Source organism: Pseudozyma hubeiensis (genome assembly GCF_000403515.1).
Source record: "Pseudozyma hubeiensis SY62 DNA, scaffold: PHS42, whole genome shotgun sequence".
Taxonomy (NCBI): domain Eukaryota; kingdom Fungi; phylum Basidiomycota; class Ustilaginomycetes; order Ustilaginales; family Ustilaginaceae; genus Pseudozyma; species Pseudozyma hubeiensis.
The window spans coordinates 100,009-127,614 of record NW_012133824.1 but is presented as its reverse complement, the minus strand read 5'-3'; the positions used below and the strand labels follow the sequence as shown (position 1 = coordinate 127,614).

Below are 27,606 nucleotides of genomic sequence, written 5' to 3'. Positions count from 1 at the left end.
GAAGTGACGCTTGGCTCTTGGGAACCAAGAAGCGGATCTTGCTCGCCCCGAACCACTTTGCCTGTTTTGGCAAGAAGTGTTTCGAAATACAACAAAGGATCGACAGGGTCTCCGAAGGTGCATTGGGCGGCCGGCTCGAATGCAGTGGACTAGTCGAGCATGAATAGCTCGTTCGGTAATGCTGCATAATGTCGCCGATCTGCGGACTCGCGGCTCGAAATTGCCAAACAAATTCAAATCGCAGCTTCCTCCTGTCTCTCTGTCCCACAGCAAAGAGCGACGATGCAGGCCGCGGTACATATCGCAAGGCCGCGAAGCTCTGGCCGCCGACCCTGCCGTTCCGTCACCAGAGATGCCGGCTCGCTTAGCGTGCTGCTCCACAAGGCTGGTCACAGGTTGTACCTTCCTCGCGATCTTGGAAAGAAGTCACACATCCCACATCTTCAGCTTTGCTAATTCCAAATTCGTCCTCATCAAAAGCACAGCTTGTCCTTCCCTTCCGCAGAGTCTTCTGAGCTCCGACTCGACTTCGATCTTGATTCACTCCTCAGCTCAGCTCATCACCCACCATCGCCGTTGCATTCTGACCTTCTCCTACCACCTTCATCCCCTCCTCCCTTGTCTTCCCTTCACCTCCATTCTGACCCGCTAGCACCCTCTCCGATCCGTCAAGCAACACTCGTTTCAAAGATGGCTCCTCTCGCAAAATTCTTGGCCGGTGCGGCTGTCCTTGCTGCTCCGGCGTTGGCTGCTGTTGCACCAAAGCTCCAATTGCGTCAGTACCAAAACCCCGACTCGACGCTCGTCATCGACGAGCCCTCGTGCAACTTTTACCAATGCACCATCTACTGGGCACCTGGACAGCAAGTCGCGGTCAACTGGTACAACCCTCCCTCCTCAGGCGACGTCCAGATCGACCTCATGGCCAACAACGACACTTCGGAACTCGCTTACACTGTTGGTGTTGCTCCTGCAATCTCCAACACCTGCGACGCTGGTAACGGCTACGGCCAGCCCGGATCCAACGGCAAACAGTGCGGTGGCTTTGTCTTTACTGTGCCCAGCTCGTGGAATGCTGGCAACTACTCGGCATTGCGCGCCATGTCGGTCCAGGACCAGAATCTGGTGTCGTACACTGACAAGATCTACATCACCCACAACGGCACGACCTCCAACAGCGCTCAGCTTTCCATCGTCAGCGGATCCACTGTCGGCTCAGGCAGCTCTACCGTTGCTCCATCGTCTACCGCTGCTGCCGGTGCGGGAACGACGACAACAGCGTCGGGAAGCGCGGCTTCTACCTCCGCATCGCGATCCAGCGGCTCGGTCAGCACGACCGGCGCCAGCTCTGGTAGCAGTGCCTCGTCCACAGGCTCACCACGAACCAACGGCGCTCTTTCCAGCTCGAACGCTGGTACTGCTGTCTTCACCGCTGCTGCCGCTGTTGTCGCAGGTCTCAGCATTCTTCTTTGAGCTTGTCTCTTGCGCGTCGGCATTCCAGCAGCTTCCAACCCACTTGAACACTTCAGTCTCCCAGTTGCCTCTCAACAACAAGTTGCTTCGTTCGTTCCGCCACACGTTCATTTGACACACACTTGGCGGTTTCAGTGACAGCAGCACACACTCATTCACTCATTCGGGTCCGTTCCATTTTGCATTTGGCCCGTCGACGCTGCTACCAGCACATCCACACGCAGCAGGTAGCACGCCTTTATGGGCCAGTCCTTCAATCCACATTGTACATAGCTATTGCAATCTGTTGTCATTCTTTCGAATCGGTCAGCCAGTTGCGTCTGAGTGAGTGCAATCCGGGATAACCATATGCCAACCAGGAGGTTGCAGGAAGTCGAAATGAGCTGTCGTAACAGAAGTAGTCACAGCCCGATGGCACGTCAGATTTACGCAGATCCACCAAGATTCCAGATGAGTAAGTCAAGAAATTAGCCGAAGGAAGACCGTGGCAGAGCCCGAAAAGGTGGAGTCGAATGTGCCTCGCGCGCACGGTCTGTAACCTCGCTTTGCGTCACTACCTCCGTCACCTTGACTGGACGCTGGTATCCACATCTTCACTCCTTCAGACTCGAGAGAAAGGTAAAGAACCGCAAAGATGACCAACGACGACAAGCAAGATGCCGGACCAGATCCGATCTTGCTCTCGCTCTTCGCCAACCGCTTCATGTCCGTAGCCGAATCCATGGGCAAATCGCTCCAACAGACGTCGATCTCTACCAACATCAAGGAACGGCTCGACTTCTCATGTGCGCTCTTCAGCCCAGCCGGCTCGCTCGTCGCCAATGCACCACATCTTCCGGTACATCTTGGCTCCATGTCGTTTGCAGTCAAGTTTCAGGTCGACTATCTCGCCTCGATCGGCGAAAAGATGAAACGAGGCGATGTGATCATGGCCAACATGCCTATGGCTGGAGGATCCCACTTGCCGGACATCACCTGCATCACACCATGCCATGCGGAAGACTCGGACGAGATCATCTTTTTCTGCGCCAGCAGAGGTCATCACGCTGACATCGGTGGTATCACAGCAGGCTCGATGCCGCCGACATCCAAGACGCTCTTCGAGGAAGGTGCAAGGATCAAATCGTTCAAGATCGTCAGCGAGGGCAAATTCGATCGCAAAGGTTTGGAAAGGTACATGCTGGAAGAACCAGCACAATACCCGGGATGTTCGGGAACGAGGTGTTTCAGAGATGTGGAGAGCGATTTGCAGGCGCAGATCGCAGCCAATCAAAAGGGCATCAATCTCATTCACATGTTGGTGGCAGAGTGGGGGCTGAACAAAGTGCAGCAGTATATGGAGTACATCCGTAACAATGCGGAGCAGGCGGTGCGATCGTTGCTGCGAGATGTGGCAAAGCGACAGGGGACGAAGCTACACGCGGTGGACTACATGGACGACGGAACACCCATCGAGCTGAGTGTCGATATCGATACGGAAAAGGGCTCGGCGACGTTCGATTTCGAGGGTACGGGTCCGGAGGTGGCTGCCAACTTCAACTGTCCTCGATCGGTGGTTTCGAGCGCCATCATCTACTGCCTTCGATCGATGGTGTCCTCCGAGATCCCGCTGAACCAGGGCTGCTTGACGCCCATTGATATTCGTATCCCCAAAGGCTCGCTACTAGATCCCAGCGATACCGCCGCTGTGGTCGGCGGCAATGTTCTCACAAGTCAACGAATCACCGACGTGGTGCTCAGAGCGTTCAATGCGGCAGCTGCGAGTCAGGGCGATACGAACAACCTCACGTTCGGTCTGGGAGGCAAAGACAAGGATGGCAATCATATCGAAGGATTCGGATACTACGAGACCATTGCAGGTGGTTCGGGAGCTGGTCCTTACTGGCACGGCACGTCGGGCGTCCACACGCATATGACGAACACGCGCATCACGGACCCGGAGATCATGGAGAGGAGGTATCCCGTCGTACTGCGCGAGTTTTCGTTGCGAGATGGGTCTGGTGGGGAAGGGGAGTTCCGAGGAGGCGATGGGGTGGTGAGGGACATCGAGTTTCTCAGCCCGGGTATACAGGTGTCGATTTTGAGCGAGAGGAGGGTGTTCTCGCCGTTTGGACTGGAAGGCGGTGAAAGTGCCAAGAAAGGGATGAACCTGTGGGTCAAGCAGAGGCGGGAGGCGGAAGGAGATCTGAGGGAAGGCGAAGAGGAAGAGAAAGCTCCGCCGAGGATCATCAATCTGAGCGGGAAGAACACCACGCCGATGGGAAGGGGTGATCGCATCGTGATCCAGACGCCTGGTGGCGGTGGTTGGGGTAGCAAAGACGAAAGCAAACCGCAGCACAGCAAGAAGCAAAAGCAGAACGAAAAAGAGGAAGAAGGAGAGCAAGAGGACCCGAAAACCAGAGCGCCGATCAACCAGCGCAACGCTTCGGGCAGGATGGCTCCTCTGCTCAACGATGCAAACGCGTCCAGCGGTGTGATTGCGAAGGGTGAGGACGATAGCGATCCTCGCAGCACGCACAGTGTGGTCAAGGAGGGTGCGCATCATACGACCAGGACGAAGGGTAGTATGGCCGAGTGGAGTTCGCTGCAGTTGGGTGCCTGAGGTGTCGCACCCAGTATGCTCAAGTATGTTCATGATGCTATCAATTGCAGACGTGCCGTCCACTGGCAACAACCCGTGCATAACGGTGAGCGGAATGTCAAGTGCTGCAGAAGATGGTGAGAGCGAGGCAATTGAGACTCTCTTTGAGGATGATCGACCGTGTTTTCGACGTCTTCAGGGAGAGAATGATCTGCCACCTGGAACCGTACGCTGACAACGTGGAGGCGGCTCGGACGCGCTTTCTCGCTGCTGGAGTGCGTTTTTGTTTTGGGTGGGCTCAATTCTCACACCAGGCACTTACCAAAGTGGTCCGACTCGCCCACCTATCTAGGGCATGCGCGAAGAATTCGCTACGGAAGATCAACCGTTCACTGGGGGCTCTTCCTTGTTTCGTCAACATGTGGAAGCGAATGAAGGTGATAGGAACGCAGCGGCGGGTGTGAGGTGTAGGGTTCGCACGGGTTTCTATCCCGCGTTATTCCCCCACGTCGAAGAAAAACTCCACACAAACTGGCGAGCTCGAAAGAGCTTGAGTAACACACGGACCAGCCGGTAGCCCTGCTCTGGTCTTGCTTGTTACCCGACAAGATCTGTCTTTTCCATACCACCACTCGCACCTGCTTTCAAAATCTACACCAAAGATGTCGATGACGGTGCTGATCACGGGCGCTGGAGGCTTTCTCGGCTCGCTGCTCGCCGACAACCTGGTACGGCTTCAGCCGCAAAATACGTTCCAATTCATCCTCGTCGATGTCCGCACGCCACCTGCGCCCAAGACTGCGGGCATCAAGAGCGTGTGTCTCGGCGCCGATCTCACCACCGCCTCTGGTGTCGACTCGATCTTTCGCACAGACCTGGGTCTGCCCTCTGTCATCTACTCCCTGCACGGTATCATGTCCAAAGGCTCCGAAGACGACTGGGATCTCGGCTTCAAAGTCAACTTCGAATCGACCAAATCGCTGCTCGACAAGGCCAAGGAGCTAGTCCCAGGGATCAAATTCATCTTTGCTTCGTCTGTCGGTGTGTTCGGTGGCAAGCTACCGGACGTTGTCACGCCCGACACGTATCCTCGACCGGAGTCCAACTACGGAACGGCCAAGGTGATGTGCGAGTACCTCGTGACGGAGTACTCTCGCAAAGGGTTCATCGACGGACGAGCGGTGAGGCTGCCCACCATCACGGTTCGACCAGGTGCTCCCGCCGCAGCCACCACAGCCTTTGTCTCTGGTATCATCCGGGAACCTCTTCAAGGTCTGCCCGCCACATGTCCGATCGGCAAGAGCGCCGACGATCCCCTCCTCGAATCCACCCTTCTGTGGATCTCTTCACCCAGCACGGTGCTGGAAAACTTCGTCATCGCCAAAGACATCCCCGCCGACAAATTCCCCAGGTACTCGCGGGCGGTCAATCTGCCCGGTTTCACAGTGAGCGTCAAGGACCAGGTGGAAGCACTGCGGAAGGTGGCAGGCGACGAGGCGGTCGAGTTGATCAAGTTTGAAAAAGACGAGGTGTGCGAGAGGTTGGTGAGGACTTTCCCGGCCAAGTTTGATAACGAGTTTGCGTTGGGGATCGGATTCAAGGTGGATCGAGGTGGGTTTGAGGCCAATGTGAGGGAGTTTCAGGAGTTTTTGGCAGCAAACAAGACGGGATAGGGTGAAAGATGCACGGCGAGGCTCGTAGTAATGTCAGGTTGCATGACTACCATATCTGCGATCGAGCGAAGGAACGCTCCGATGCACTGTTCAGTATCTGTGCAATTGTTAGTGGGTGAATTAGTGAGTGAAAGCAGACGATGGTTCGAAAGCACAGCCGACCGTCGGTGAGCTAACGTTGGTCGTAAGATGCGTCGAGTCCGAATAGGAGCGACGTCTGTGATGTTCATATGAACTTTCGCAGTGCGATGGGCTGACATTGTCAGAGGTGGGTGAAGAGCTCTCACATCGGGGGCATCGAGACTACAGTATCGAGATCCGATGATGGCACATTGTGGATCGGAGAAGATGACGGGCAAGACCTTGCCGCTCACACGATAACGCTTCGTGCTTTCCCTATCCGGAGAGAGAGATTCCGTGATGCAGCCAGCGAGACAAGTTGCCCTTGTGACGCGTATCGTAGCCCAAGAACCGATAAAAGCGGGACATCCGAAAAACAAGGGTCAAAGAACGCAGATCCCTTGATTTTGGGGTCGACAGCGCAAGTGCTGCTGTCAGCTGCCTAATATCTCCACACTGTGCGCAGGGTTTGCATGCAGGCCGCTGCCGGGCCTGTCGAACTATGAAATCGCAGCAACAGGCTCCACATCGCAGCGCAGAGCAGTCCAGCCCAAGCCCGCGCATTCTTTCTGCCACTACTCTGGCTATCGTCGGCTATTCCGCATCACAATTGCAGGCCGAAAGGTGGGTTTTCGGCTTGGTGGTGCGCTGCTGATTGATGCTTCGATGCTTGTCGGTGCGCAGAGAAATCTGGGATGTGAGCGTGTCGCCGCGCAGTGTAGTGCACTGAATTAAAGCAGCGCAGCTCCCTGGCCGGCATGCCTTTGTGGTCGGATCTGCTGGTGCCGCGTCGGGATCGCGCCGTGACAGTCGAAGCTGAAGCCAGAGACACGATGCGAATGAGCAACGGGTGCCAGAGGCAGCATTCATATAAGATAGACAGCTCAGCATGAGGATACCCTGTTCCCTCACCACCCATCTTTGCCTCCCTTTCCGTCATTGACCGTGACCGCGATTGCGAGTCATCCAGAGCCCGTCTCATCAGGTCAAGTTCTTCCTCCCCTCACACCGACAAGCAAGATGGCACCTACAGCCGACGTGCTCCCCGCCGCCGAAGCGTCCGCTCGGCCCGGCTTGCTGGTGCAGCCATCGGATACCAAGCTCCGCAAAGCCTCGTCCTTCCGCACGGAACAGGTCGTCATCGATGGATACAATCTCAAGATCCAGGGTCTCGTCGCCTCGGCACGCTACGGCCACGTTCCCGTCCTCGACTCGTCCGCCGCTACGCGCAAGCGCATTGACGACTCGGTCCAGTCGCTCATCGCCAAGCTTGACCGTGGCGAATCGATCTACGGCATCAACACGGGCTTTGGTGGATCGGCTGATTCGAGGACCGCCAACACGCGAGCCCTCCAGCTCGCCCTGCTCCAGATGCAGCAATGCGGTGTCTTGCCCGTCCCTTCAACATTCCCCACTGGCGAGCCCAGCTCGGCTCCATTTGCATTGCCTTTGACAGACACCGAGTCGTCGTTGATCATGCCCGAGGCGTGGGTCAGGGGCGCCATCGTGGTCAGGCTCAGCTCATTGATGCGCGGTCACTCGGGTGTGCGCTGGGAAGTGCTCGAAAAGATGCAGAAGCTCTTCCTCGAGAACAACGTGACGCCTGTCGTCCCCGTCAGATCCAGCATCTCGGCGAGCGGCGATCTCAGTCCGCTCAGCTACGTCGCCGGTGCTCTCGCTGGTCAGCGCGGCATCTACTGCTTTGTTACGGATCAGCGTGGCCAGCGCGTCAGGGTCACTGCGGACGAGGCTTGCCGCATGCACAATATCACACCTGTACAGTACGAGCCCAAGGAGGCGCTTGGTTTGCTCAACGGTACCGCTTTTTCGGCGTCCGTCGCAGGCCTCGCTACCTACGAGGCCGAGAAGCTAGCCGCACTGACGCAGCTCACCACTGCCATGGCCGTCGAGGCCCTCAAGGGTACCGACGCCAGCTTTGCTCCCTTCATTCACGAGATCGCCCGTCCCCACCCCGGTCAGATCAAGAGTGCCAAGTTCATCCGTGCGCTTTTGTCCGGGTCAAAACTTGCACTGCATCTCGAGGACGAAAAACATGTGCTCTTTTCGGAGGACAATGGCACGCTGCGTCAGGACCGCTACACGCTCCGAACCGCTTCGCAGTGGGTCGGCCCCGGTCTCGAAGACATTGAGAACGCCAAGCGCTCCGTCGACATCGAGATCAACAGCACCACCGACAACCCGATGATCGACCCCTACGATGGCGATGGGCGCATTCACCACGGCGGCAACTTCCAGGCCATGGCCATGACCAACGCCGTTGAAAAGATCCGCCTCGCTCTGTGCGCCATGGGCAAGATGACCTTCCAGCAGATGACCGAGCTCGTCAACCCGGCCATGAACCGCGGCCTGCCCGCCAACTTGGCTTCCACTCCCGATCTCTCGCTCAACTTCCACGCCAAAGGTATCGACATCGCGCTCGCCAGTGTCACCTCGGAGCTCATGTTCCTTGGCAACCCGGTGTCGACGCACGTGCAAAGCGCCGAGATGGCCAACCAAGCGATCAACTCGCTGGCGCTCATCAGTGGTAGGCAGACGCTTCAGGCTGTCGAGTGTCTCTCGATGATCCAGGCTTGGTCGCTGTACATCTTGTGCCAGGCGTACGACATTCGCGCTCTGCAGCACAAGGTAGCTGAGCAGCTTCCCGCCCTCATCCTTGGATCGCTTCGCGTCCACTTTGGCGAATGGATGGACGAGGCCAAGCAGCAGGAGATCGCAGTGCTGGTCCTCAAAAGCATGAGCAAGCGTCTCGATGAGACCTCTTCGAAGGATCTGCGCGATCGACTGGTGGAGACGTACCAGGATGCCTCGTCGGTGCTGGTCAAGTACTTCTCCGAGCTGCCCAGCGGCGGTGGTGCCGATCCGCTCAGGAACATTGTCAAGTGGAGGGCGGCGGGCGTGCTCGACACGGAGGCGATCTACAGGAACGTGACGGTGGAGTTCTTGGATAACCCTCATGCGTGTCATGCGAGTCATCTGTTGGGCAAGACGAAGCGAGCGTACGAGTTTGTCAGGAAGACATTGGGAGTGCCGATGCACGGCAAGGAGAATCTGAACGAGTTTAGGGGCGAGTTTGAACAGTGGAATACGACGGGTGGGTATGTTTCGGTCATCTATGCTAGTATCAGGGATGGCGAGTTGTACAGCATGTTGGGTGAGTTGGAGAGGGATTTGTAGATGAGGAGGGGCAGAAATTACAGATAGATTAGATTGGTATGTAGGACGTATGAAGGACGATCGGTTGTGGTAGTGCGTGTTTGAGGTCTGAGGATGTCGCTTGTAGTCGTGGTTAAGCAAGTGAATGAGCAAGTTTGTTGAGTCTAACATGTCAGTGTGGGAGCAACGCTGACAAGCTGATGTTCACTATCCGCCGTTATTGGGACTTCTTCCCCTCGGCGTCCTCGCCCTTCGGCGACCACTGGAGGCTTCTCTGTTTCTCAGCATCTACCTTTGCCGGCCTGCCCACCAGCACCCCCAACCCTTTCGCGATACTCTTCTCGACACTCTCCGGTCTGGTCTCGTACATGCACATCAACACCGCGAGCCCCACGCCCAGCAACACACCATCGCCTTTCTTGACACCTTTCCACCAACCGCGTTTCTTGCCTACACCCCATACGGCGTCCAAAGCTTGTCGTGTCGTATAGCTGCCGAGCTGGGCGCGCCTGGCTTGGGGGACGGCGAGGATGAAGATGCTGGAGAGAAAGCCGTTGAGGAAATACCGTGCGCGCGGGAGCATGGTTCGCGGGAGGTAGTGTTGGAAGAAGCACGTGAGACCCCATGCTGTACCGATGCTACCGGAGATCACCGTTGCACCTTGGACCACAGCCAAAGCGAATTTGAACAGAGCTGTTTCGGGGTCTTTGAGGACTTTTTTGTACGAGATGAGTTGGGTGATGGCGGTGAATACGGCTACGAATTTGGCGCTTGCCTGCCATTCGCTAGCGAAGAACCCGAGGAAGTTGCGCGAACAGCTGGGTTGGGTTGGGTGGAGCACGGCGCAGAGCAATCGGGAGTGGGCGGGATGCGCAGGTGCGTAGTCCAGGATCGGATTGATCAACGGGTAGCGCGTCGTGGGATACTTGGACGGTGTCAGAGCCGACAAAACGGGTGCTTGGAACGCCGGGTATGCAGCAGCAGTGGAGGAGGGGGTGGAGAGTTGTGCGATTGTGTCGGCCACGTCTCTAGGTGCAGGCCAAGGGATCGACGTCGGTAGACCGGCCGGTCGAGGTGGGATGTAAGATGTAGATCGAGCGAGGATGACTCGACCGTACGAGGAGGGGAAGCAAGAAGGTTCGAACAAGAACGTCCATAGCAACGAGCCGTTAGAGAGCGCGTAGAAGAACCCACCGCCGATAAAGTCCGGTACCCAGCTGACAGATCGAGATCCAACACTGCGTAGATGGACGTAGAGGTTTTCCACCGCTTTGGTGGACAACCAGAGCGCGAGCGAACGACGCAGCGAAGGGATCGGAAAGAGCGACAGCACCGAAGAAGCGGCCAGAGCAGCGGTGAAGGGTACGAGTGCGGCCGAGTTGAGAATCTTCAGCAGCCGAGCTCGAACACGATCTCTCGTCACTGCGTAGTCCAGCTTGTCTGCATCCGGTGCTCTCGCCAGCAAAGCCAGTCGGAGCGAAGTGAGTCGTGAAAGCAGCACGCGGTAGAGCGCCGAGAACAGCGCGAGCACAGATCCAGATCGAAGCGACTTGATCGAGATCAGTGCGGACAACGCTTCGCGTGCGGACTTTTTACGGAGAGCAAGGGGTAGCACACCGTCGAGGACGACATTGGAAGCGTAGCCGAGTGCAAATGCTCTTGCGGGAACGCGCGCGTTGGGCGGAAGAGGTGGAAGTGAGAGGAAGGCGCGCACCTCCTTCATCGTCGATGGGACGGGGCTGCGAGACGGTGTTGTTTGGGACGCGGATAGTGGAGCGGCCATCGTGGAAGCCTGTAAGTGAAGGATGGTCGTTCGGTCAGCGTGGAGGGGTGTGGATGATGCAGAGACCAAGGTTACTATCAAGCTCTTTGGTGTCGTGAGAGTTGGCCCGTGAGAGAGTTCTACGTGAAATCTCGAGCTAAAAAAGTGCGGGGGAGGCAATCGGGACGCGCATCCAGTTCCCGATCTCCTTGTCCCTCTCTGAATCCACATATACTCTGTAGCTCTCTCATGCTCAAATCATGCCTATATTAGCAGCGAGGAACCCTCAACATGATTCAGCCCGAGAACAGTGATCATACGGCTTGCGATACATGCAGCTCCTGCTAAAGTGATTCCAAGCGAATAAAGTACAAAGTTAGGAGAAAGCAGCGTCACTTTCCTAGGCAGACAGCTTTTCATCCGATGCAGAGTGGTCCACCGGTCTCGGCGCATCCCGCAACCTCTGCAGCTGTCTGTCTTCCTCGTCCATCGGCAGGATCCCGTTCGCGATCATGCCCACGATGGCGCTGATTAAGAACGGCGTCGAAATAACGATCACGATGCTGTCCAAGAAGCCCAATAACGCCTTGTTGCTTCCGCTGTACGTGAAGAGGTTGCTGAACAGGTCATCTGCCAGCAGGGTTCCAAAGCCGAATCCAAAGCTGAGTGCCAAGATGAACCTGTTTCGTCGGGTGAACGTGACGGTCTGCAACACTTTGACACCGGAAACAGCGATGGAGCCGAAGAGCACCAGCAGAACACCGCCAAGCACTGGTTGCGGGATAGCCCGTACGCAACCGGCCAGCTTACCGATGATGCCGAACAGGATGAGCCAGAAGCTGCACCATCGACCGGCTTGGATGTTTGCGCACTTGGTGATGGCGATCACACCGTTGTTCTGCGCAAACACCGATAGAGGCGGTACCGTAAAGAGAGCGCTAAATACGCCAGCGAGACCATCGACCAAAACACCACCGCTGATGCGTCGATCGTACGCCAGCCCGTCCACTTCGACACGACTGACCTCGGACGTCGCCGTGACATCGCCGATACACTCCATCATGAGAGAAACGTAGACCGCCAACAGAGGCAACACGGCCGGGCCGTACACCCGGAGTTTGAACGTTTCTACCCAGAGGAACGTGATGGGTCGTGCGGCGTCGATGGGTGCTGATGTCATGTATCCGAGCGGTCCTGCGATGACGAGGGGGAACAAGAGGCCGATGGCGATGGATGCGTTGCGCATGGCAGGGCTGCCAAAGATCTCGGTTACCACGACGGTCATGAATGCGAGGAAGCCGAGGCCGAGATAGTGAGCATCACCCCAGACGTAGGCCCGGTGATCAGTACCCATGCAAAGCTGAGTCGTACCCTGACAGGAAGCGCCGCCGCCGAACGAAGGGATGGCAGATTCTCCGATCAACTTGATCCCGATCAAGCAGACAACTGTACCGCTGATCAAAGGTGGAAACAAGCGTTTAAGAACTCGAGGAGGTAGGAACGACAAGGCAATCTCGAGCAAAGCACACACGGCTGCCGTGCCAAGCAAGTAGCCATAGGCATCGGGGCATGCGGCCCGGGTTCCGTCCGCATTGAGTGGGCAGGTGCCATCGGCGTACAAGTTGGTGAAGATGCTGGTCGTGACGGACAAGGTGGTAAAACTCGTACCGACGACGCTGAGCAGACCGGTTCCTAGCTGTCGGCCGCCCATGAAGGGCAGGGGGATGGCAGCTTGTTGGATGGCCGAAATAATTCCTGACGTGATGAGACTGGCAGAAATGAGGTACGCCGATGTTTCTCCGGACAGGTTGAGCGACGATGCGATGATCATGGGCGGCGTGATAAGACCACCCAACATCGCGAGCGCGTGCTGCAATCCACATAGCATAGCGACTGCTACAGGAAGCTCGTCGTGAACGCCGTAGAAAGGAGTCTCAGAATCGCCGCCGTTGAGCTTCGATTCGGGCTTCCAGGGGAACAGGCGCGGAAGGCAGAGTGGGCCGAACTTGTAATCGCCGAACCAGCCGTGTCGAGTTGTGAGCTTGCGTGCCGCATTGCGAGCGTGCGTGCCGGGACTACGAGTCCATGACGTGGTGCGGTCGTGGCCTCCAGCGGCGTCGTCGCTGAGCTCATGCGAAGAGCTGATTGTTTGTGGTTCGGGGTGAGCGAAGGGCTGCGTGGTGACGGTGGCGAGCTTGGAAGACATGGTACCGTGAAGTTTGTCGTCGTCTGCCATCGGAACAGCGGCGTCGTGCACAAGAAGAGTAAGGCTGAGGGAGGGAGGGAGCAGAAGGAGCAGAAGAACTACGTTGGCACAAGGAGACGTGTCGGACAAGAACTCCGAAGGAAGTGACGCGCAGATGTGGGGTGCTTCGGAGGGCAGATGCTCCTTCCCGTTGATGAAGTGGGGACAAAATGTAACCACGGATGTCGTAGGATGCTCAATATATAGGAGCAGGGTCGCACGGAAGGCAAGACGAAATGCAGAGCTTGAAGCGTGGCCTTCCTCCGTATCCGATGAACAGGAACCGAAGGATAAGGTAGTTGCAACCGTCTGACTCGGCTGGAGCGGCAAGGGCAACCGGGAAAAAACTCAGCGTGGACGTCAGCTGTCAGACGACGAGATAGCAAGCCGCAAATTCAAGCTCCTACCGACGGATGCCACCACTGCCGCCTTAACCGGTTATCAGCAGCCTACTTTGAATCCAGATTACGGCTCGAGAAGCATGTGCTCCGTGTGGGTGCGACTGTCACTCTGAATGCGTACAGTGGCAAGGTACACAGCGTGCTCGGCCTCGCTTGTGTGACAACGGCCCGCTGTTGATAACGTGCAGCATGCAGGTGGCTCTTCCGTTCCTTGATTCTCACGACTCTGCCTCGAACAAGGCCATTGCCATTGACTCTGAATGCGCCTCGCATCGCTTGACGGCAAGCTTTGAAAGCGAAGTACGCGGGGTGGCGTCCGGGTTTGACTGCAAGAAGGTCCCGTGATGAAGAAACAGCCAATCGATCGAGCGCGTGTTAGCAGCCTCGCCCGAGATTGCGGATACGGCGAGCCTCGAAAGCCAATCAGAAACGCAGCTTGTGTATCAATCAGCGAACGAACCGGATGGGCGCGTGTACTGTAGATAAGATTATTTCTTGCATCAAATCGCATTCTCCGCTTCACTGCACTCGCGCTCGGATTTGGCCGAGAAGTATCGAAATATGCTCGGATGTTAGACTATTGTCTCCGACTCCCGCATCTTGGAAAAATGCAACAAAGCGTTCGTTGGTCCGACACCAAATCAGGGCGTGGCGGAATCTAATCTTCGAGCTTGTCTTCCTCAACTCCATCTGCAACCCGCTTCGCCTGATATCCCTGCCGCTTATACAAACGCGTAGGGCTCAAAGATGATGGCGGTAGCAGGTCCGAGCCGTCTGGCAGCAACAGCGGCTCTTGTTGCTCGTTCAGCGGCACCATCAAGGATCGTATCGACAGGATCATCCCGGTACTTGTCCCACTCCGCTTCAATAGCCAAACCATTGACACTCGCAACGTCAGGGCCGACGAGCACATACCATCCACCGATCGCAGGAAACGTCGCCGTCACCTCACAGCTGTCATCGCAAGATCGAGCCCGTCAAAGGATCTCAAACATCGATGCTCAGCTCGAACCACCGACGTCTCCCTCTCGCTACCTCCGAGATCGCCATTCACGGCAGCATACCTACCTCCGCATCTCGTTGACGGAGAAGTGCAATCTACGCTGCCTATATTGCATGCCGGAAGATGGAGTCCCGCTGACACCCTCAGCCAACTTGCTGTCAACATCAGAGGTCGAACGTCTCGCGTCGCTCTTTGTCTCGCAAGGCGTCAACAAGATCCGCTTGACAGGTGGAGAACCCACCGTCCGCTCCGACCTGCCGCAGATTGTCGCCTCATTCAACTCTCTCAAACAGCATGGCCTTGAACAAATCGGCATTACCACCAACGGTATCGCACTTGGCAGGCGCAAGCTCGACACGCTTGTCAACAATGGGCTCACACACCTCAATGTATCGCTTGACACGCTCGATCCCTTCAAGTTTGAGTTCATGACAAGAAGAAGAGGCCATGAAGCTGTCATGGACTGCATCGAAAGGGCTCTGGCGCTCGGTGTGCCAAGTGTCAAGATCAACGTGGTCGTCATCAAGGGCCTGAACGACACGAAGGATGTCGTCGACTTTGTCCGTTTCACCAAAGACAAGCTTATTACTATCCGATTCATCGAGGTAAGTAAGCCCTCGACACCAGAAAACTACTGGCTGTGGCTGTATCTGTACTGATATTTGGTACTCAATCCTCCAAATCCGCGCAGTATATGCCCTTTGATGGCAACAAGTGGCAGGTGCGAAAGCTAGTTCCTTATCGTGACCTCGTCAAGACCATCCAAGCAGAGTTCCCGGATTTCGAACGTGTGGCTGATCGCGACGATCCCAACGACACATCCAAACACTGGCGTGTGCCTGGTCATCAGGGCACCGTCGGTTTCATCACCAGGTATGTCTCATCTCACCCTCTCCGCTCATCTTTCCATCCCAGACGGCTCGCTGACCTCCATGTTCTCCCATTCAAACAGCATGACAGAAAATTTTTGTGGTACGTGCAACAGACTCCGCATTACTGCGGACGGCAATCTCAAGGTAGGTCCCCCTTTTTCTCTCAATTCATGATACCCGTTACCCCTCCGGCCGTTGCTGACTTTTGCTTGACTTTCTTGTGCTGCAATGCCACAGGTCTGCCTCTTCGGTAATGCCGAAGTCAGCCTTCGCGATGCGATGCGAAGCGGGTTTGGTCCGATCGCTTCCCTCAGCACTGGCTCGGATGGCGAGCCAGCGACAGACGAACAGCTGCTCGAGCTGATCGGCGCTGCCGTGGGTCGCAAGCATGCCAAGCATGCAGGCATGCGCGATCCGACCGAGCTGGCGAAATCGCTCAACAGGCCCATGATCACGATTGGTGGTTGAACGTCTGTCCGCGTAAGCAGAGGACCCGTCAAATGACAGCTTCGAGGGCAGGCTTTGCTCACCTCCACGCCTTTCTTCTTTCACCACTTCGACTTGATGTAGAGCTAGGCAAGCAGCACAGCACACGACCTGGAAGCTTGATGAAGCGCAGCAGCCCATCAGCGAGGGCGAGCTTCACAAGTAGGTCAATGATGCCCAGGAGGCAGTTTCACTCTTCAGCACGCAGGCATCGAGAGGACCGACAGGACGACCAGGATGATGACAATCCTTGGGGCAATCTAGACAAAGCGTTCGAGAATCTAGAGGATAGATCGTTGTATACGCAGGTCTACCAAAAGCGTCCTCACACAGACGCCTTTCCGCCTCTCCCAGATCAGCCTCGAACGAAGACCTCGTCGACCAAGGATCCGATCTCCGAGATGGAAGAAGCCATCTTTGCTCAAGCTGGAGCTGCCGCCGTCAAGAGCACACCGAAGCCAACACGCAATGTTCGAATGGGTGCGCTGTCGGGTGTGAGGTTCTCGGACTCTCCTCCTTCTGCCTCTTCGCCAACATCTTTTGGAACGAATATGCTTGACCTCGGAGGAGCGGCGGCATCGGCCGCGCGGTGGTCGGATTACATGCAGGACAGCAGCGAAGATGATGATTCGCCCTGGTCGTCTCTGGATGCATTTGTCGACAATCCGGACTCATCTGCGCAGTTTGCCGTGCCTTTGCACTTGCAGGGTCAGCAGGAGGTCATGCAGCTGAACGCACAGCAGTACGCGCGGCAATCGAAACAAGGCGGACGACCGCAACAGCAACGCATGAACTCGAAGGAAGCCTTTGCGGCTAACGACGACCTACTCCGTCAACAGATCGAGCTGCAATCGAACCAGGATGCAGAGGAAGCAGAATTCGCACGTGCTGGAGCAGCCGCCGTCTCGCAGTTGTTCAACAACCCGCAAGGAGCCGAGGTGGATGCGAACGACTCCCATCGTCTCTCGCACATCGACCCCACCACCAACTCGGCTTCCATGGTCGACGTATCCTCCAAGCACACCACCTCTCGCTCCGCCACCGCTGTTGGGCGAATCTACCTCCCTCACTCCGCCGTCCGCCTCCTGCGGGAAACCGAATCGTCCCGCGGCATCTCCAACAAGGGACCCGTGCTTCACACCGCGCAGCTAGCCGGCATCATGGCAGCCAAGCGAACAGCCGACCTCATCCCACTCTGCCACCCGCTGCCACTGACGCACGTCGAGGTCAAGCTCGATATCATTGATGCGGAGGAGGAGAGTTGGATCGAGGTGGAGTGTACGGCGAGGACGGCAGGGCAGACGGGGGTGGAGATGGAGGCGTTGACGGGGTGTATGGGCGCATGTCTGACGGTGTGGGATATGGTTAAGGCGGTTGCGGGGAGGGAGATGAGGATTGGGGAGGTGATGGTGGTGAGGAAAAGTGGGGGGAAGAGCGGGGATTGGGAGCGGAGGGTTTGAGAGACAACGTCCATGACAGCAGTGGAATGAAACAACTCCCTCTCCTTGATGCAACGGCTGGTCTGTGAGAAATACTGCGTGTTTGCAAAACTGAGAAACCTAAAAGTACAGAGAACAATCCTACCAACAACCCTCTACTCCGAGCCTCTCAACGCCTCAACCCCACCTGCTTTCTTGATCGCCCGCTTGATCTCCCCCTCCGTCTTTTGCCACGGGTTCAACTTCCTATCCCTCGCCATACCCTCTGTATCCTCTCCATACTTGCGTACGAGATCTACCAGCCATTGGGATTCCAGCTGACTCGAGTGTCGCTTTACGGGAGCTGCTTTGCTCGCCATCTCTTCCAGCGCCTCCACCGTCTTGTTGCCACCTTTTCGGGGAATGGTGGTAGGGGGCATGTAGGTTTCGACGTCGTCGCGGTCTGCGATGCTGGAAGACATGGGTTTTCCCCACGCCGTCTCTTCGTCCTGATCGTCTTCCGGTTCGAGGATGTCGACGATGTTTCCGGCTTCATCTCGGACAACTCTGGCCATACCCTTTCTGACCACCGCACCGTTTTCCGCCGAGGTAGAGGAGGAAGACGGGATGCGTTCGACACCACCAGTGTCGGGTCTCACGTCGAGCGAAGGGATGAGACCGAGTCGAGCGTAGTTCTGTCGCAAGGTGAGTTTGGGATCGTAGTTGTCCTTGAGCACGTCGGCGCCGTGGATGGTGGGAGCGCGCGAGAGTTTTTTCTTCATCTGCTTTTTGGCGTTCAGCGAGGGCTTCATGGAGGACCCGGAGCGGGCTTTCCGTCTCTGTCGTGGGTTGGCCATTGTCGCGGATGTATCTAGAGCAGGATCCCAGGGGAGAACGGGGTATTGCGTACTCTTTGAGGAATGAAAAGGACAAGGTCTTCGTGTGAGGGTTGGAAGAAGCGGTCGAGGGCGTGGAGAGAAGCAGCGGAGGGGCAAAAATTTCAGGGTTGAAGGCGTTTTGGCAATTTTTTGGAGGTTTCGAGGTTTCGGATTTCGGACCCAACCCGATGCTGCGATGACCCGATTCTTCTTGAAATACATGTGGAGCTTTAGAGCTGCTTTCTCGAAGCTTTCCCTGATCCACTACTCTCGACGTTCCATGCTTTGCTCTCAAGCAACATCCCCCTTCCGCATCTCCTCTCAACCTTTCCATCCGACACAAGTTCCGATCCTCTCACGACTGGCCACCCATTTCAATTCTCGCAGTACGCCATCAACCATGTTCTCGGTCGTCCTACCAGGCCGTCTCCCGCTCACCAATCCGCAACAAGTCGACGAAACGCACATCGTCTTCCCTCTTGAAGACGCCTCCTCCATCTCGCACGTTGTCGTCTTCATGACCGGCGTCCAGCCTTTCCCCGCCGGATACTCCGCAACCGTCCACCTGCTCTGGCCATCCTCCGCGCCTTCCGACTGGAAGCTCCTGGGTGCTGTGCGGAACACCAAACCGAGCGCGATATTCAAAGTCACCAAACCTAGTTCCCTACCAGCACCAGATGCGACGGCAACACTCGGCATCAGCATCGAGCCTGACAACGTGGTCGACGAGCAGCTGCAGAAGCTCAAGGCACCAACGCCGGCGGCGGGGATGAGCTTGGCGCTGACACAGGGAGGTGCAGCCGCAGCAGGTGCGGGGGGAGCGGAAGGGGCAGCCCTGACTCTAGCACCCAAAATCGCGAAAAACGCCTTCTCATACCTCAGCTCCTGGGCACCCGATTCGGCTCCTCAGACAGTGCCCTTGTTGCAAAAGTGGTTGGAACAGTTGGAACGCAAGCTCAGAGCGCAAGGCGTCGGATGGTTGGACAAGCAGGAATGACTTCGCAATCCATCTTTTGTCACCCGTGAACCGCTGCCCGTGGATATCGTACAGGTTGGGAAGTCTACGACTTCAATCCATAGCAACGTGAGATCTCGCCCTCTCCCTGCGTCTGACCACCTCCCACTCGACTCTGAAAAACACCCAGACCCACCTCCTCAAGATCTCCAACAGCTCCATACTGAACATACCCCCCTGCCACTCGACCAGATGGTGCAGATGACTCGACAGCTTCAACGACCAGAAGAAACGCAACAGCAGATCCAGCAGGATCGCCAACTGATACATCCACGCGGGGAACAGCAGCGATGGACTAGGTCGGAGAAAGCGTTCCATCGTCGAGAGTGTTCGTCTATGCGCTGCTGCTGATGATGAACTCGATCCCACCGCTGCTGAGGTAGAAGGGATGGAAAGGTGTTTTTCGTCCGGACGAAAGCTGTCCATCGGCAGAGACTCTGCTTCCTCGCTAGCCGGTAGCGGCATGTAGCTCATCCCGCGTCTATGCAGATGCACCGCATTCTGGGCCACCTGCGCCACACTACCCATATTGCGCAGCTGGAGCAACGATAACCCCCAATCGTTGGTGACATCCCACCAGAAGCTGAAGATCGAGTTGACGCAAACGGCGGCCAACCAGAGCGTGTACCGCGTCACCCATTCGCCGCGATGCGTGAGCTTGTCCGCTTCGTACCACGCGCTCAACCAGATCACGGGGAAGGCAGATGCATACTTGAGCGCGTTCCACAGCGGTTTCTTGCTCTTCTTCCCCTCAAGCGTGGGAGAGGTGAGGTACTCGGATAGACACTGTCGAAATCGAATCGCGTAGGGGAGCGAGATGAGCATGGGTACGGCGATCGATCCTTTCCCGTTCCACCACGTGTGGTGCTCCTTGCGTGGGACGAGGAAGCACGCTGTGAGCCAAACATCTCCGAACACTTTGGCGAAGGATGTGAGGATATCGGCGAGGATGACATCGCAGAACGTGATGGTTTGCGACAGCGATGGGGTGAGGATGATGTAGATGGATCGACCGAAGGCTTTTCGCATCGGCTTGAAGAGCACATTCCCCGGCCAGAACAGTGCGAGGAACGCCCCGGAGACTGCGATGCCTTGCAATGCCTGTGCATGTCTGCCTTTCGGATCGCCGGTGAGAGAGTCGACGTAGAACCGGTAGGATGCCCACCCGACGAGTGCCCAGAAGAGTTGGATCGTTCCGAAGCCGAACAGTGGTTTTGCGGTTAACACCGCTGCATTCGCATCTGAGGCTCTATTGGTTGTCGGAAGTATCCCCGCGTTACCGCTCTCATCGCTCGTCGAGGTGGACGAAGACCCGACGTTGTGGTAGGATCCATACTGAGTACTCGCACCTGCCGTATTTCGATGGTATCCGTTCGTCGTAGTCGGTATTGATCGTCTCTTCTCTGCGGAATCGGCTTTGAACAGCGCAAAGAGGTCTATGCCCTTGCTGTGGAGCACCTGTACGTTGATGGCGAAGAGGAGCAGACCGATGGACGCGAGCAAGAGCACGCGATACGGCGGCGGGAAGAAGGCGGAGAAGGACCAGAGCCTGTCGTCGTACGTCGGATCGTTGCCGATGGGCGGTGCGGAGGAGCCGGGATCACTCATGGTCGGAGAAGCCGCGGATCCATCGAGGAGACGACGGACGCTGGAGGGGGAGTGGCGAGTGGATGGTCAAGAGTGGTAAGAGAAGGAAGAACGACAAGCAGAGAGCGATGCGACAAAGTGTTGTTCTTTTTGTGGTCGCACTCGCCTGCTGATTGCTCTCACACTCGAATTTGGGCTCGGTTGGAACCTTTCAAAATCCGCGGCGCGTGCCACACGAGCACGGGAAGGCAACTTGGTGTTCGACGTGTGTAACTTTCATCTGAACCCTTCCTATGACAGGCAGGCGGTTGCGACGTCGAATCAAAACTTCATATCCCCCAGTGTACACTGTACACCAGTACAAGCTCACAATCGCCATCGACAGGCTGTCACAGTCAATGAAAGCCCAAATGAACGTATTCTTGCCGTTGACAAGGCGGAAGAGGGAAGGAAGGAAGACAGGAAGGTCCATCCATCGTAATTACAACAGGTGATGTGAAGTGCAGGGGCAGCTCAGAACACAAAGGCAAGCAGTGCAGCAGACGACGCCAACAAGGCCGAAACGGCTGCTGCAGGTGTGACAAGGCTGGATGCGCCGCCGCTGCTGCTTCCCGACGAACTTGTCTGGGAACTGGTTGGTGCAGCGGACGATCCCGAGCCAGTCGCCGAACCAGCGGCTGCCGAGGAACCCTTGCTGCTGCTTCGTGCCGCTGTAGAGCTTGCTGCTGCTGACGACGACGAGGCGGTAGCGGCAAAGTTGGTGCCCTGAGCGAACAAGAAGTGTTGGCTGTTGGGATCACTGAAAATCAAGTAGTCCTCGTGAGCCACATTGGCCACATAGTTGAACTGCTGGCTCGAGGGGACGTTTCCACCGTTGGCCGACTGCAACGCGCGCTGGAAGTTCTGACCACGCGTGAGATGCGATGTCCCTTGGTACTGCGCTTCGCAGTGGCTGTCACCACCCTCGTTGTCGCTCAGGCCGAGAGCGTACATGACGGTGCGGCCGTAGTAGCGCGAAGCGATGCTGCTGGCGCCTCCCTGGCCGTTTCCGTATGAGGGGAGGCTCTGCAGACCGTAGCTCCACTGATCGAATGAGCTGCCGCAGTTCCCGCCGGGGTTCTGAATCGGTCGGTCTGAGATGGGCCAGACGTAGGAACCGGGGTTGCCGACAAAGAAGCTCATCATGCCGTCCTGCGCCGAGTTGGATTTGCGCAGCATGGCGTAGTGCTGCGTAAAGGATCCTCCGAGCGAGTGGCCTGCAATGACGACCTGCTGGACGTTGGGGTAGGTGGACTTGTCAAAGAACTTGTTGACCAGATCGTCGAGCGCTTCGAACGACGAGATGGCCTCTCCGTTGGGACCGGCAGAGTTGACGCCGGTAGCCCACGCTCCTCCGTTGAAGACGAGATCGTTGGATTGCGCTGAACCCGCGGACGCATCGTCCGTGTCGAACCAGGTAGGAGCGGCAATAAGGATCTCGTCCCTGTTGATGCCCATGCTCGAGTTGGCCGAGGCGCAGAGCAGCGAGTTGCGCACCAGGTTGGCGTACTTCCAGTAGTCTCGCGGCAGACCGGGCTGGGTGATAACGACGCGCTTGATCTGAGCGGCGTCCTTGCCACGTTCGATAATGTACGGTTGCACCACGTTGCTACCGACGGTCAGGTCGCGCATCGTGTCGAAACCGAGCACCTGAGGCATGTCGGTCCACCCCGAAGAGAAGGATCCTCCGACGGCGGCAGAGCCGATGAAGATGGTGGGGCATCCGGCGCGCTGCGAGTTGTCGTCGTGGCCGCCGTTGTTGTTGATGACAACGGTCTGGCCGGCAGCATCGCCCTGACGAGCGCCAGGTGCGGCGGCACCGTTCTGGTAGTCGGACTGCATGATGGATCCAGAGCTCTGTCGGTTGTGCAATCTCGACGAGCGGCCGGCGGCGGCCGAGCCCGCAAGGGCAAGCGCCACTGCGGCGTTGAAAGAAGCGACCTTGACCATCTTGATGTTGGAGGGGAGCGTGCGTGGTGGAGACTGTGGTGCTGGTGGTGGTGGTGGTGGTGGTTTGGACGATGGACTTCCGAGAAATGCTGGCAGGCTAGAGGGCACGCAACGGGCAGAGCAAAGGACGCACGCATACACACTCACTCATTCACAACACTGTCAGCGGTGCAAAGCTTCCGAACCCTGGTCTCGGGTCTCCCCTGATGCTGACATTCGCACAGCACCAAACCGCTCAAGCGAGGCGGCTGGAAGGCGGGCCGGGGACAGCGACAATCCTCGACGGGAGAAATGCCGCTCCGCTGGATGCACAAAGCTGTGCGCAGGATCGCCTCTGCGCACTCGCTCGCATTTTGAAAAACAACACTTCACCTGCACGTCGGGGTCAGCCTGCTGTGGAACAGCGCAGCGATCCGCTCCGTTGTCTCGTCCCTAGTCTCGGTTCGCCTTGTTCTGCTGTGGTGCTTGGTCCGTCGACACGAGGTGGATCGGAGCATGCCAAGTCGGAACGCCTTCGGTGCTTGCGTTCTTGGCCTTCTGGTCGTGTTGACCTTTGACAGAGTCTGTAAGCCGCTGCGCCTCGCTCCGGATCAACATGCCGATCCTCAAAAGCCTTCTTTTTCCTGCATTTTACGCAGAAGAAACACCTCGGCCAGCGAGACCAACACTGCTGCGCGCGTGCAGAGGGGCGACTTGCCTTGAAATGTCACCTTCCAACACCTGCAGCCGCGGAATCTTTAATTTCAGAAATTTCCATTCAAGTTTTTTGCGAGAACAGGTCGTGCCGTGCCGACGTGCCGCGCTTAGTCTGCGAAAGTCATCGCCGATCTACTTGATCCTCGAGAAGCGATGAGGAGATTCCGACCTCTACCAGACTCGGATTCCATTCACCATCGTGCCGTAAGTCCATAGAGAGATTAATTGGTGTCTAGGATGCCTATACAAGTACAAAGATGCTGTGCGGAGGAAACGATATGCAATGCTTAGGACGTATTGAGTCGAATTCTAAAAGCCGGCTTTGCGGTCAGCCCAGAAAGCTCTACCAAACGTCGCTGCGACAATCATTGGGAAGATGATGGTGGCATCGCAGTACACCTTGACGTTCTTGCCACCGTTGGCCGCCGACTTGATCTTACCCCAGCTCACCGCCTCGTCCGGTCTGGCACCCGAATCTGATCCATCAAACTCCTGTCCTGTGTTGATGTAGACGCTGAAGTCGGCGCCGTTCCTGAAGAGCATGGCGTTGGCGATCTGGTGCTTGCACACGCCGCCTCCCAAGATGATCATGCCTGCCTTGGGCGCTTTGACCGAGAGATCGTTGAGCCTGCGAATATCTTTGACCAGGTCGATGGTGAGTCCTGGGTTCTTGTACGAGTGGAAGTAGATCATGTCGCCAAGGCTACCGTCCGTGAGTGCCGGGCAGAAGACAGGGATGTCGTTCTGAGCAGCCCAGTACAGGATACTGCTTTCGTCGTTGATCTCTCTGCCAAGACGCTCGATGACACGGCTCGGCGACCACGCGTTGGAGACATCATCTCCTTGCTCTGCCCGCATAGCATCGAGGATGGGCATCACCCAATCCTCAAACTTGCAGTAGTTGTCGTTGGGCACCAACAAGTTTCCGATGCGGTTGAGACCCTGTTTGCGCAGCGTTGCACCGTCAAGAGCAAAGTCTCCGAGGTACGTGGGACCGAGACATTTGATGAGATCTTCTTCGATACCACCCGCTGTTGTGACCAGTGCCGATACCATCTTGTTCTTGACGAGGAACTTGATCACCTCCCGCAAGCCTGATGAGACCAGGTTGGACGTGAAGCCTAGGAAGATGCGGCATTGCGTGTTTTGTGCATCGGCGAGGCTCGGCTTGTCCGGATCATCGGAGGCGAGGTAGGCTGCATCGTTTGCGAGACGCCATTGACGCATCTCTTCGACAATCTCGATTGCTTTCGAAACGCCGCTCGCCTGGAAGCCTACTTTGGACATGCTTTCGAGCAAAGCTAGCAGATCGTTCGGGTTCTGATGCTCGAAGTCGGGTCCTACTACCTGCGGTGTGTCGGCAGGCAGCCGCTGCGACTGGACAAAGACAGCAGCCTGTGCCGATGCCACCGAGCCATCTGAGCCGCGTGTAGCTGCCGGTATTGACGACATGTTGAAGGAAGTGTGTCGTGGTGGGGAGCAGGTTCAGAAGAAACTTCTTGCCGGTCACTTTCAACAAAAAAAGGTACAGTATCGCACGACCCTGTCTGCTGCTGCATCTTCTTGCTCTCGGCTATTTGAACGCTCAAAAAAAAAATCCACAAACAAAAAAGTTTAGGATGTTAAAGTGACACCGACTGGGACTGCACCCACGCAATTTGGGCAGCGACGTGTTGGATGGAAGCACAAACGGGCAAGCGCAGGCGCAGGCGCACGCACAACTCAAATGCGGAAAAACCGCGAGTGAGGACGCCTCGTGTGGATCCGACTTCGGATGCTGAATCGCTGCTTCTTATCACTCTTTTCTCGCCATCGTTTTCCTTCCTCTCTTCCACCATCCCAGCCGGACGTCTCAGCCATCAAAGTCAGCACTCAAAGCGGCACACAGAAGAGGTCCTTTCACCTCGATATTTCGGTTTCCCTTCCACGTCTCCTTCGATCGACTCTACCGCTCGTGTCACCATGTCGCTCGCTCGCTTCTAAGATTCACTGCTCACCATCAATTGTGCGCTAGCGCCTTCGTCATCAACCGTTCAAGGGCAGCCACTTCGCGGCACGCGCGAACGCAGCTGAAATGTCGTTCGCCCGTTCGCTAGCTATCAACTTTGGAAGGGTTGCGACCTTCATTCAGGTCCTCTTCTACCTTCCGCTCGCTCTCGACATTGCTGGACAGGATGCTTTCCTTGCACTTTCGGCCTCTTTGGCCTCGTACTACCTCTTCCTGTCTACGGTGCGTCTGCTGACCAGAGGAACGCGTCTCGCATGGATCGGTCAGACCCTCGCTGTCTTCCAGTTCATCGTCATTCCAGCTTGCCTTTTGGTTTGCTTCAACGTGTACTCTCCGCCTTCCGCGACCATCTTCCCTCCGCGCCATGCGGATAGTCAGGACAAGACTGCGAGCGAGGCTATCAGCAGCCTCTTCAGCCGCGGATCGGGCATAGTCTCCCTGGAAGGGCTCGATTCAGAGAACCTGCAATCGCTCACTGGATTCGACTCGCTCGACCGAGTTGTCTCCGCTTCGGTCGCTTTCTTCTTTTGGCTGGCTCGCCGTGTGCCAGGATGGTGGCATACGCTGCTTCGCATCTCGAGCCCTTTCTTCAGCCTGCTCGAAGGTGTAGCCTCTCTGCTGGTCATTCAGTCCCTGGCATCCACTTCGAGATGGATCATCGCATCTTCGCTCGCCAATCCTTCTCCGCGCTATCAGCGAGCACCATCGCCATCAACACCTTCCCAGAGAGGCGCAGCTTGGATGTCGAACACCTTCATCATGCGGTCGCTCGCATCTCTAGGATTTGGAGCGAGCGAAGTCTGGCAGATCTTCTTCCTCCTCGTTTCCGCTACCATCTACGTCACCGCCGCCTTCGCGCTCTACGTCTCTTTCGACGGTGCAACAAAGGATCGTCCCGGTACAGCAGCCGCCATAGCCACCTCGGTCACATCCACCTTGTGGCTCACAGCCATCGCCTTCGCCATTCGTAAGGGAAACGTCATCGAAACATCGCTCATGTTTGCGTACGTCGTCTTTAACATTTACCAACTCGGCCCAAGTCTCTCCTTCACTCCCGATCCGATCTCGCTCATCCGAAGCTTCAAGGTCAACACCCACGGGCAGGTTTTTGTCGACAAGCTTCCCCGCTCTTTGCAAGCCCCGCTGACAAGCAAGATCCTTCGAGCGGCGAGCGGATTGGTCGAGGTAATCGCGCATTGGTTGGGTCAATCGGTGGATTTCATACATGCAGCTGGGGCGGCGTTACCAAAATCGGTGATCGTAAGCTTGATCTATCGATTGATGGTGCTGTATGCTGCCAGTAGGATTCTGCCCATGTTGAAGGGGAGCGTGGTCCGGAATAGGGAAGGAGATGGGTTGCATCGAGAGGGGAGTTGGGGTCGTGCACGGACGTATGGCGAGGACAGCGATGCGAGCACGAGTAGCGAATCTTCAGCCTCGAGTTTTGTCGGGACCGAAGTGGAAGAGTTGGAGGAAGAGGTTTGGGACGACGAGCAGGGCAAATGGGTTTTGCAGAGGAGAAGGCTGAAGAGGAGAAGAAGGAGAAGGATGGATGATGAACTGTTGGAAAGCAGCAGTGACGACGAGGGAGACGCGGAGTATGAGGAGGATGACAGCGGGATTGCGTATGGTGCAGGATTGGCCGATGCGTTGAAGGAGCCGATGAGTCTGGCTGACACGTTGAAGAGCCCGCCCCCGAGGAAGGGCACAAGCGGGAGAGGAAAGCGTGCACACAGAAGAAGAGGAGAGAGGAAGCCGTCGCCGCTGGAAGAGTTGACTGCGACGGCTGCCGACGAAGCCAAGCGTAACGGCGACGCCGTCATCAGCGACACCACCGCCGCGACCGAGGCAGAGAAGCCCACCCGCAAACGACCCAACCTCTCTCGGCCCCCCTCCGAATCACGTCGACACAAACGTCCACGCCCACCCTCCTCCACCACCCCCTCCTCACCCCCTTCCCCACCACACTCTCCCTCCTCACCCTCGCCGCCGGAAACGTTCACCTCGATCATCTCGATCCTCGTCTCCTACTCGCGTCTCATCCTCATCGCCGTCTACAGCCATCTGCTTCTGCTCGATCAGGCGAACCAGATCTACTGGAGGTTCCTCACCGTAGGTCTCACGCTCATTCTCTGGGGACTGGAGATCACCATCTCCAAAGAGGACGACGTCGTAGGTGGGGTCGGCGAACTAGGCGCTGCTGCGGCAAGAACATGAGCCCGCAC

At 56.8% G+C, this 27,606-nt stretch overlaps 14 protein-coding genes across 14 annotated transcripts; 8 read left to right on the top strand and 6 right to left on the bottom strand.

The window, feature by feature from the left end:
* Positions 1-352: 352 nt before the first annotated feature.
* Positions 353-1,473, top strand: PHSY_004227 (hypothetical protein; the record flags this gene model as incomplete). The annotated part of the gene is made up of 2 exons (XM_012334841.1): positions 353-395; positions 506-1,473. The coding sequence occupies 2 exons, from the start codon at positions 353-355 to the stop codon at positions 1,471-1,473; spliced, it is 1,011 nt and encodes a 336-aa protein (XP_012190231.1).
* Positions 1,474-2,107: 634 nt separating this feature from the next.
* PHSY_004226 (cytoplasm protein) lies at positions 2,108-4,075 on the top strand (the record flags this gene model as incomplete). The annotated part of the gene is made up of 1 exon (XM_012334840.1): positions 2,108-4,075. One exon carries the CDS (start codon positions 2,108-2,110, stop codon positions 4,073-4,075), a length of 1,968 nt encoding a protein of 655 aa, XP_012190230.1.
* Positions 4,076-4,722: 647 nt separating this feature from the next.
* PHSY_004225 (nucleoside-diphosphate-sugar epimerase) lies at positions 4,723-5,727 on the top strand (the record flags this gene model as incomplete). The annotated part of the gene is made up of 1 exon (XM_012334839.1): positions 4,723-5,727. The coding sequence occupies one exon, from the start codon at positions 4,723-4,725 to the stop codon at positions 5,725-5,727; it is 1,005 nt and encodes a 334-aa protein (XP_012190229.1).
* A 1,140-nt stretch (positions 5,728-6,867) lies between these two features.
* On the top strand, positions 6,868-9,042 carry PHSY_004224 (phenylalanine ammonia-lyase; the record flags this gene model as incomplete). Its single annotated transcript, XM_012334838.1, has 1 exon — positions 6,868-9,042. One exon carries the CDS (start codon positions 6,868-6,870, stop codon positions 9,040-9,042), a length of 2,175 nt encoding a protein of 724 aa, XP_012190228.1.
* A 196-nt stretch (positions 9,043-9,238) lies between these two features.
* On the bottom strand, positions 9,239-10,744 carry PHSY_004223 (hypothetical protein; the record flags this gene model as incomplete). The annotated part of the gene is made up of 1 exon (XM_012334837.1): positions 9,239-10,744. The coding sequence occupies one exon, from the start codon at positions 10,742-10,744 to the stop codon at positions 9,239-9,241; it is 1,506 nt and encodes a 501-aa protein (XP_012190227.1).
* A 439-nt stretch (positions 10,745-11,183) lies between these two features.
* Positions 11,184-13,019, bottom strand: PHSY_004222 (purine permease; the record flags this gene model as incomplete). The annotated part of the gene is made up of 1 exon (XM_012334836.1): positions 11,184-13,019. One exon carries the CDS (start codon positions 13,017-13,019, stop codon positions 11,184-11,186), a length of 1,836 nt encoding a protein of 611 aa, XP_012190226.1.
* A 1,157-nt stretch (positions 13,020-14,176) lies between these two features.
* PHSY_004221 (molybdopterin biosynthesis protein CNX2) lies at positions 14,177-15,772 on the top strand (the record flags this gene model as incomplete). The annotated part of the gene is made up of 4 exons (XM_012334835.1): positions 14,177-15,037; positions 15,124-15,305; positions 15,385-15,448; positions 15,542-15,772. 4 exons carry the CDS (start codon positions 14,177-14,179, stop codon positions 15,770-15,772), a joined length of 1,338 nt encoding a protein of 445 aa, XP_012190225.1.
* Positions 15,773-15,804: 32 nt separating this feature from the next.
* Positions 15,805-17,250, top strand: PHSY_004220 (hypothetical protein; the record flags this gene model as incomplete). Its single annotated transcript, XM_012334834.1, has 1 exon — positions 15,805-17,250. One exon carries the CDS (start codon positions 15,805-15,807, stop codon positions 17,248-17,250), a length of 1,446 nt encoding a protein of 481 aa, XP_012190224.1.
* A 134-nt stretch (positions 17,251-17,384) lies between these two features.
* PHSY_004219 (choline dehydrogenase) lies at positions 17,385-18,308 on the bottom strand (the record flags this gene model as incomplete). The annotated part of the gene is made up of 1 exon (XM_012334833.1): positions 17,385-18,308. The coding sequence occupies one exon, from the start codon at positions 18,306-18,308 to the stop codon at positions 17,385-17,387; it is 924 nt and encodes a 307-aa protein (XP_012190223.1).
* A 178-nt stretch (positions 18,309-18,486) lies between these two features.
* Positions 18,487-19,083, top strand: PHSY_004218 (hypothetical protein; the record flags this gene model as incomplete). The annotated part of the gene is made up of 1 exon (XM_012334832.1): positions 18,487-19,083. The coding sequence occupies one exon, from the start codon at positions 18,487-18,489 to the stop codon at positions 19,081-19,083; it is 597 nt and encodes a 198-aa protein (XP_012190222.1).
* Positions 19,084-19,155: 72 nt separating this feature from the next.
* Positions 19,156-20,709, bottom strand: PHSY_004217 (hypothetical protein; the record flags this gene model as incomplete). Its single annotated transcript, XM_012334831.1, has 1 exon — positions 19,156-20,709. One exon carries the CDS (start codon positions 20,707-20,709, stop codon positions 19,156-19,158), a length of 1,554 nt encoding a protein of 517 aa, XP_012190221.1.
* A 492-nt stretch (positions 20,710-21,201) lies between these two features.
* PHSY_004216 (hypothetical protein) lies at positions 21,202-22,677 on the bottom strand (the record flags this gene model as incomplete). The annotated part of the gene is made up of 1 exon (XM_012334830.1): positions 21,202-22,677. The coding sequence occupies one exon, from the start codon at positions 22,675-22,677 to the stop codon at positions 21,202-21,204; it is 1,476 nt and encodes a 491-aa protein (XP_012190220.1).
* A 1,005-nt stretch (positions 22,678-23,682) lies between these two features.
* PHSY_004215 (deoxyhypusine synthase) lies at positions 23,683-24,825 on the bottom strand (the record flags this gene model as incomplete). Its single annotated transcript, XM_012334829.1, has 1 exon — positions 23,683-24,825. The coding sequence occupies one exon, from the start codon at positions 24,823-24,825 to the stop codon at positions 23,683-23,685; it is 1,143 nt and encodes a 380-aa protein (XP_012190219.1).
* A 622-nt stretch (positions 24,826-25,447) lies between these two features.
* Positions 25,448-27,598, top strand: PHSY_004214 (hypothetical protein; the record flags this gene model as incomplete). The annotated part of the gene is made up of 1 exon (XM_012334828.1): positions 25,448-27,598. One exon carries the CDS (start codon positions 25,448-25,450, stop codon positions 27,596-27,598), a length of 2,151 nt encoding a protein of 716 aa, XP_012190218.1.
* Between the last annotated feature and the right edge of the window lie 8 nt (positions 27,599-27,606).